Below are 8,657 nucleotides of genomic sequence, written 5' to 3'. Positions count from 1 at the left end.
CATTATTAATGTGGCGTTTAAATAATGGATAACAAAAATCCAGGGGACCATGTCCCTAACCCTCCTCTGAACCTTCCCATATCTAGTACTTCAACTCAATACAATTCCCAATCATACGCATCAATTACAACAAAAAATCAAACATCATCCAAATTTCCCGATAAACAGCAAGCCATCTTATTTACTTCCATTGACGACGTAAAAATTGAAGATTATCGAATAGCCTTGGGCAGTACTGTAAATCCTAAAGATATTATTTTCGCCTCACGGATTTCTCAAAATAGAATATGCATTTACTTATCCTCAAAAGAACTAGTAGATAACTTCTTAAAAAATTATGGTTCAATTAAAGTCAACAATCAAATTCTCACTGCCCGCAAATTAGTCACTCCAAGTCAAAGAATTGTTTTATCCAATGTATGCCCCAGCATACCACATTCTATTTTAGAAGCAGAGCTAATAAAGCTAGGTCTAAATCTATTATCGCCTATCAACTTTCTTAAAATAAACGCGTCTCGCCCAGAATTTAGTCATATTCTCAGCTTTCGCCGACAAACGTATATTACTCCTTTAGAAAACAATGCAATATTGCCAGCTTCTTTCATAATAAATTTCGACAATACATCATACAGAATTTTCTTAGCAACCGACAACCTTGAATGTTTTTCTTGTAAACAAGCAGGTCACTTAGCTGTAGTATGCCCACTTCTACAACATAACGAGCAAACTTCATTAGAGAATTTCGCCCAATGCACAGAAGCCGCCAACACTTTAGCGTCTAATGATGAATCTTGTCAAAACATAAGCGCATCTTCAGTTAATCAAAATGTCAATGTAAGTACCAAAGAACGAAATAAACAGAATACGGAACCAATGAAAACATCTGAAACGGTAGCCCAAGAAACTTCAACGATTTCCATTAAACGACAAATGTCAGAGTCTACACCACCGCTTGAAGACCTCCACAAACAACCTACATTTCAAAAACCCAAACCCAAGAAAATTAAACCGGAAAAATCCAATCACGATGAAATGCAACCATTACAACAAATGTTTGAAGACGATAAAAACAATTTTACACTGAACTATAACCAAACTTTAAATTTCTTTGAATCAGCCCCACACAACGCAGACATATTGGATCTTCTTAAAACCTATACAGACAATGTACCAGGTTTCCTTAAGGATCTGGACACTGTGTACACTCAAAGCTCAAAAAAGCTGAAAACAAAAATCACAAACATTAAAAGAAAATTACAGCATCAACTCTCCAGAACATCTGCATCAATGGACAGCGAACTCTCATCCTCTCAAGAAAACTTAAGTACTTAACATTCAGATGTATCATACAATGGAATCTCAACGGGTACAACACCCGTTGCGAAATGTTACAAAAGTTAATTGCTCAACAAACACCATCAGTTATTTGCCTTCAAGAAACTCATTTCAAAGATTCTTACCATGCAAGGTTAAAGGGTTTTAAATGCTTTTATAAAAACAGGACCAATAGAGATAAAGCAAGTGGTGAAGTAGCAATCTATATCAACCAAATGTACGAAGCAGAACTAATACACCCTTAGAAGCTGTTGCAATCACAATTAATAGTAATATAAAGATCTCAATATGCAACATTTATATTCCACCGAGTGAAAATTTTTCAACTGCCGCAATTGAGGAACTACTTCAACAGATCCCATCTCCCCGTATACTCTTAGGAGATTTTAATAGTCATAGTCCCTACTGGGGATCCAAATTTCGATCATTAAAAGGAAAAGTACTAGAACAATTACTTGACAGTAACAATATAAACATCTTGAATACAGGGGAACCCACAAGATTTAATATACAAACAGGAGAATCCTCAGTTATCGACCTAAGCATGTGCGATCCGGTCCTACAAACATCTTTAAATTGGGAAGTCCATCCCTACTTATACGGGAGTGATCACTTTCCTATTCTTATAACCCGTCCTTTTAAAACCGCCTTAACTACTCCTCTCTCAAAATGGAAATTAGACCAGGCAAATTGGACACTTTTCTCAGACCAAATAGACCAAAAACTCCCATATCTCCCTGACCCTAGTACCTCAAATATATCTTCAACTTATCTAAAATTCTCTGAGTTAATATTAGAAGCAGGCCACAAAGCAGTCGGAAAAACCAAAACTCTAAAAACTCACACGCCAGTACCGTGGTGGAATACTAAATGTGACGAAGCCATCAAAAAATACAAGCGAGCTTTTAACAAATTCAGACGATGTCCTACTACACAAAATCAAATAAAATATAAAAAACTGAGAGCTGAATCTCGATATCAAATTAAGCAAACTAAAAAACAAAACTGGAAATCTTTCGTGGCATCCATCAACAACTCTACTCCCCTGTCTGCATTATGGAGGAAAATTCGTCAACTATCTGGAAAACAGCACAACGCCCAAATTAGTTTCTTAAAACATAATGATCAATTCATTACCTCAACACAAGAAATCACAGAAATTTTTGCAGACCTTTACGAACAAAATTCCAGCACTAACAACTACCCTCCAAATTTTCTTCAATTTAAATTTAGAAATGAAAAAAAGGAAATAATGATCACGGAGAACACGGAAGACTACATGAACTCGCCAATTTTACTTGAAGAAATGGACGATGCATTGTTTGGCATAAAAACTCTTCTCCGGGTCCAGATGATATACCAATAATTTTTCTCCAAAAACTAAGCACAAATGCTAGAATATACCTCCTTAATGTTTTGAACCAAATGTGAATTCAGCACTACTTTCCAAAGTCTTGGTCAGAATCATATATTATCCCAATCCCTAAACCCCAAAAACCGAAAACAGATCCCCAGTCCTATAGACCAATATCCCTAACCTCGTCAACCTGTAAGCTATTTGAAAAGATTATAAACCGTCGTCTTACATGGTTTCTGGAAGATAAAAAATTGCTTATCCCGGAGCAAAACGGCTTTCGTCAAAATAGATCAACGACGGATAACCTAGTTGATCTTGAATCCGAAGTTCACGAAGCACTCATTAACAAACAACACTGTCTAGCTATTTTCTGCGATATAACAAAAGCCCACGATTGCACATGGAGATATGGTATAGTAGAAAAGCTTCACTCCTGGGGTATTAATGGACAATTCCTAAAATTTATTTAAAATTTTCTTCAACTTAGAACATTTAAAGTACGATCAAATGGAACACTATCATCAAGTCGAATCCAGGAAAATGGAGTCCCCCAGGGATCGGTATTAAGTGTAACTTTATTTCTTGTTGCAATTAACGATATCTTGGAACAATGTCAACATCCAGTAAAAGCAAGACTATACGAAGACGATCTGGTTATCCTACTAAGAGGAACAAATTTAGAATCCTCCCAAAGAATCCTACAAAGCGCATTAAATAATCTCCAGAAATGGTCTGACAAAACAGGACTCAGTTTCTCTAACGAAAAAACAAAATGCATGCTCTTCTCAAAAAAGCGAAAAGAGGATAATCCAATTTTAACATTGAATGGTAAAAATCTGGTCTTTGTAAAAGAAATAAAGTTCCTCGGTCTTACATTTGACAAAACATTCAATTGGAAAAGTCACATTAAAAATCTAAAAGGTACTTGCCAGCAAAGCATTAATATTTTAAAGACACTGTCGAACATCAACTGGGGCAGCGATACGGCAACTCTTCTACGAATCTTTTCATCATTAGTTCGATCAAAAATTGACTACGGCTCAGTGATATATAACTCAGCCAAAAAATCTGTTCTTAAAGAACTAGATGTAATCCAAAATACGGGACTGCGAGTCGCTTTGGGTGCCTTTCGAACAAGCCCCATACTAAGTATATGTAGTGAATCAGGGCAAACCCCTTTAGAATTTAGAAGAGATTTTTTAAGTTTGTCGTTTGCTTGTAAAGTTCTATCCTCTCTAGATAACCCAGTCTACCATAACGTTCACAGCAATCGTTTCAGCCACTACTTCTCATCTCATCCTCAATGTAATCCGCCTTTCTATGAACGAATTAACCGATTACTTCATAAATATAGCATACAATTCCCGTCAATATACCATCCTTCCGAAAACCCTCCTCCTCCATGGACTGTAAATAAACCACCAGTAATTACTGATCTATCAAAATTTAATAAACATTAATCCCCACCAGCCATATTAATAAACAACTTCAAAGATATTATGGATAGATTTAGCGACTACCGACAGATCTACACAGATGCATCAAAAACAACGGACGGAGTCGGCGCAGCCATTTTCTGTAATATTCATAATGCTAAATTTAAGTTGCATAACAACTGGACTATCTCGAACGCAGAACTATACGCAATCCTTGAAGCTCTAAAGTTCATTAACACAACGGACCAGAGAAATTATACAATCATTACTGACTCAATGAATGCTCTTTGTGACATCAAAAACATATACTCCAGCAATCCTATTCATAAAGACATTTACAAAGAACTTCAAAATGCTGCAAAGAAAAACAAACATGTGGTATTAATCTGGGTTCCATCTCATATTGGAATACATGGTAACGAGGTTGTGGACCGTCTAGCTCACGAAGCAGCGATAAGTGATGGTCAAGTGCAATTAAATAAAATAGTGCCAAGTGATCTTAAATTGTGCTTAAAAAACATAGTTAGTTGTGCGTGGCAAAACAAATGGTCGCAGTGTTCCGAAAAACTAAGGCAAATTAAAGACAATGTTTTACAAAAACAAGCCTTTGTGTTACCGAGGAAAAAACAAGTCATCTTTTCTCGACTTCGAATTGGTCACACCCGTCATACACATCTTTACCGAATTACAAGAGACAATCCTCCATACTGCAACCAGTGTCAAACCAACAATACAGTTAAACATATTTTAACCGAATGTCAAATTTTCCAGGAAACCAGAAGTAAACTCAACCTTCCCAGCGACATAGGCGACCTTCTTAGAGACAATAATCATCTACACAATATTATAAAGTTTTTAACGGTTGTAGGCATAAAAGATATTTAAATTAATATCTAGACTGTACTTATATTACATATATCAATCTTCTTTAATGTTCTTTAATGTTAGTACGTAATTAATATTAACCTTTCTTTGTTACAATATGTATTTTCCATTGTTGTCGTCTATAACTCCAGTGGTTCGGACGACATTAAATAAAATAATAATAAAAAAAAAAATCAGAACATAAATGTTAAAAAGGGAGTCATTAAATCATTATATGATAGAACTAAAATTGCCTGTTCTAATGACAATTGGTTTTCGAAGAAAAATAATTATTAACATCTATTTTAGTCAAAAATGATTATCCGATGTCGGATGCCAGGCGTAAGTCTGTCAGTAATTTCCCCGATTCAAATTCATAATAGGCAACCTACATTACGCGGTTCAGAGTAGTGGGTCAGGCTCTAGACATTAGTGTCTTCTACTAGCAGTAGAAGATATCATCTTAAAGAAGAAACAATTCTGTATATTTTTTTGATTGGAAGCAAGAATATTAAGAAAATAGATGTTGCAAATAAGGTAAGAATTTTTATTTATTTTCTTGCTTAGTATTTTTAATAATTGCTTAGTAGTTTAATTTCTTATCTAATTTTCGTGTTAGTTTAAAATTTACCTCTTATATTTTAAAATAAATTATCTTGTAAATATTATGATTGCATTTAACTTATGCTATTAACTTTTGATAAGTTTAGATTTTTTAATTTTATAAATTTTTGCTTAGAACATATTCTTGATTTACATATTGATATCTGCTTGGATTTTCATGTAATTTTCATTGTACACAACTATTTAGGGTACACTGTATAGTGTGTTTGAAACAGCAAGAGAACGGCTTATTTGGTGGATGAGCCCCATGTTGTGTCTTATAAGACAACGATTCTAATATCCCTTGTGGTTATTTTTGTCTCTTTTATGGCGGGACGTAAGGGTGTCGTCGTACTGTGACGTTAAACGGATGATTAGAATTAAGGAGATGACTAATACAAAAACATAAAAAAACGAATATAGAGGCATATAAAGGAACATTAGATCGTGTTTTTGTTGCTACTATTGAAATTTTGACATACGAAACGTCAAATGAAAGGGGACTGGAACCCGGGGTAACAGAGAGAAAAACATGACCAAATTGGGCAATTATTCGGTATCTTTATTCTGCTCAGGGTCGTTTTTATCTTTACTTTGCTACATTTTTGCAGTAAAAAAAATATTTTTTCGTATTATTTTAATGTGCACTTGCCTTTTGCATCGATTTTTTTATCTAAAAATGTAAATTTTTCTGCCAATTTCAAATATTTATTTACAGTTAGTAATCATATTAAGTTTACATTTTGCACAATATTTATTTAAATTATATTATCAACTTGTATAGAATCTCCTTTGGCACAGATACATATACAGATTTGTGACACACTATATTGTTTACTAACTGATATAGTTTTATTGTTTTTTTCAAAATCTGTCATTTTCGTCCAAAAGGACTTCCAAGCTACTGCTATTTCAGTGTTCTCAAATATTATGACTTTTATGTTTGTCCTCTGCTAATATTAGATACATTTGTTTTTAGTTTATTTATTTTCGTTTCATACTTAATTCAATATTCTTCGTGTTTTAAGATATTCTATGTATCTCTTTCTTATTGTTAGCTACCAGCAATTACCAAATTTAGAAAGTAATACTTGTTGTGGTTTTTAAATCCTCAATGTACTTTCTTTTATTTATTTACGCTGTAACCACAAGGGTTATTAGCGACCTAAAAAATACAATACAGGCAAAGTAAAAAAAAATTACAATAATTGATACAGTCCTGAGCCTTTAAGATAACTTATTGTGTTTTTAATATTCATGTTTTTTCCTAAGGCTCCCTTTATATTATTTTTAATAGTGTGCTTCTTTCTTGCTACTTTATATGTTTTGCACTGAGTTAGTCTATGCTTCACGGAGAGTATTACTTGACAATTTTCACACATTGGCAGCACAGTTCGCTGCCAATACGAACTTCGTTCGTAAAGAGGTGTTTATGTGTAAAGTTAATGTGCCCTAACGTGTTATTCACACTTGGTTGTGTCTATTCGCTGTGGATTGGAGCCACGGTTTCACTAATTGTTTGATTTCCTTGAGTTTATTTTGTGATACACTTCACTTATTTTGCTACGCACTTAACACTTTATATTTTATTTCTGATTTGAAGTCATCTGAAGAAACCTCATTAATAAGAATGGAGTCCTGGGTGAAGGATGCTAAGCGGGCTGGTTCATCTGCTTCTTTATTTCCTTGTATACCTAAATGTGATGGAACAAACATGAACTCAACAGTGATCTTATTATTATTATTTAGAATCTTTGTTTCTGATTGAATATGGAGGCAATTGGAGTATTGGTATATAAACGTTTGATAATGCGAAGTGAGCTTAGCGAATCGGTTATTATGAGAGACGGGGACTGTTTCGACCCTTTTATGTGGATAACTGCTTGTAATACTGCAAAAAACTCTGCAGTGTATGATGAAGTACTTTACTTTACTTTACTTAATCAGTAGACCCATTTGTACCTTTCGGTGTTGGGCCGTTTAAAATACAATTCATTACATTACACTATTTGACGGTCTTCTGAGGTGTCCTAGCTCTTAACGAACTTTCTCCATTCCTTCCTATTGGATGCCATCTGTGTTGCTTCCTGCCAAGTCTTACCCTTACTCTGTAGTATCTGCGAGATGTCACTGTTCCATTCTTTAATGGGTCTTCCTCTTCTGTTCTTCCCTATTGGTTTGGCGTCCCACACTCTTTTAACTTGTCTATTATTGTCCATCCGGGTTAGATGTCCGAACCATGCCAATTTTTTCTCTTTGATTGTCTCGAGTATCGGTTTGATTTTGAGTCTTTCTCTTATTTCTTCATTTCTGATTCTATCAGTTCTTTTTACTCCTATCGTTCTTCTGAGGTATTTCATCTCTGCTGCCTGAATTCTGCTCTGATGTCTTTTGTTTAATATCCACTCTGAGATAGCGCGTGTCACTGTAGGTCTATATATGGTTTTGTATATTGTCATCTTGGTCTTTGTTGATATTTCTTTGTTATTAAGGAATCCTCTATTTAGTGCTTGGAATAGTTTTCCTGTGTTTACCATTCTGTTGTTAAGGTCATCCTCGATGTCTCCTTTGTTGTTGACTACTGTTCCTAAGTATTTGTATGAATTTGTCTGTATTATTTTTTGTTGGTCTATCATTACTTCTATTTGATCTTCCGTCCCTTGTTTCCTTGATATTTTCATTATTTGAGTCTTCTCTTTGTTTACGTTTAGGTTGTATTTGCTTGCTTCTAGGTTCCATTTCTCTAAGTTGTATTTCAGTTTTTCTGCAGTTTCCGCAATTAATACTATGTCGTCTGCAAATATACACATCTCAGCATTTATCATTTGCATTCTGTTCCAACCGATGCAGTATTTCTTGAATGTTTTCTTACATTCTTTCACTATCTCATCTATAACATTTATGAATAGTAGTGGGCTGAGACTTCCCCCTTGTCTAACTCCTTGGGTTGTTTCGAATGGTTCTGACTGTATATTTAACATTCTTACTGTATTTGTTGTTTTCATGTATATACTCTTTGTTGCTTCTATCAGTTCTTCACTTACTTACTCTGAGATAGCGCG

The 8,657-nt window shown here is 34.5% G+C and overlaps 1 protein-coding gene across 1 annotated transcript; it reads left to right on the top strand.

Annotated features, from left to right (window-relative positions):
• Positions 1 to 1,385: 1,385 nt before the first annotated feature.
• LOC140432001 (uncharacterized) lies at positions 1,386 to 4,909 on the top strand (the record flags this gene model as incomplete). The annotated part of the gene is made up of 4 exons (XM_072519865.1): positions 1,386 to 1,552; positions 1,648 to 2,655; positions 3,180 to 4,116; positions 4,297 to 4,909. Coding segments are annotated over exons 1-4 (2,725 nt in total), but the record flags the coding sequence as incomplete, so codon positions are not given.
• Positions 4,910 to 8,657: the final 3,748 nt, after the last annotated feature.

Source organism: Diabrotica undecimpunctata, unplaced genomic scaffold (assembly GCF_040954645.1).
Source record: "Diabrotica undecimpunctata isolate CICGRU unplaced genomic scaffold, icDiaUnde3 ctg00002498.1, whole genome shotgun sequence".
NCBI classification, from domain to species: Eukaryota; Metazoa; Arthropoda; class Insecta; order Coleoptera; family Chrysomelidae; genus Diabrotica; species Diabrotica undecimpunctata.
Note: the sequence above shows the minus strand (reverse complement) of the source record. Positions and strands in the feature narration are given on the sequence as shown.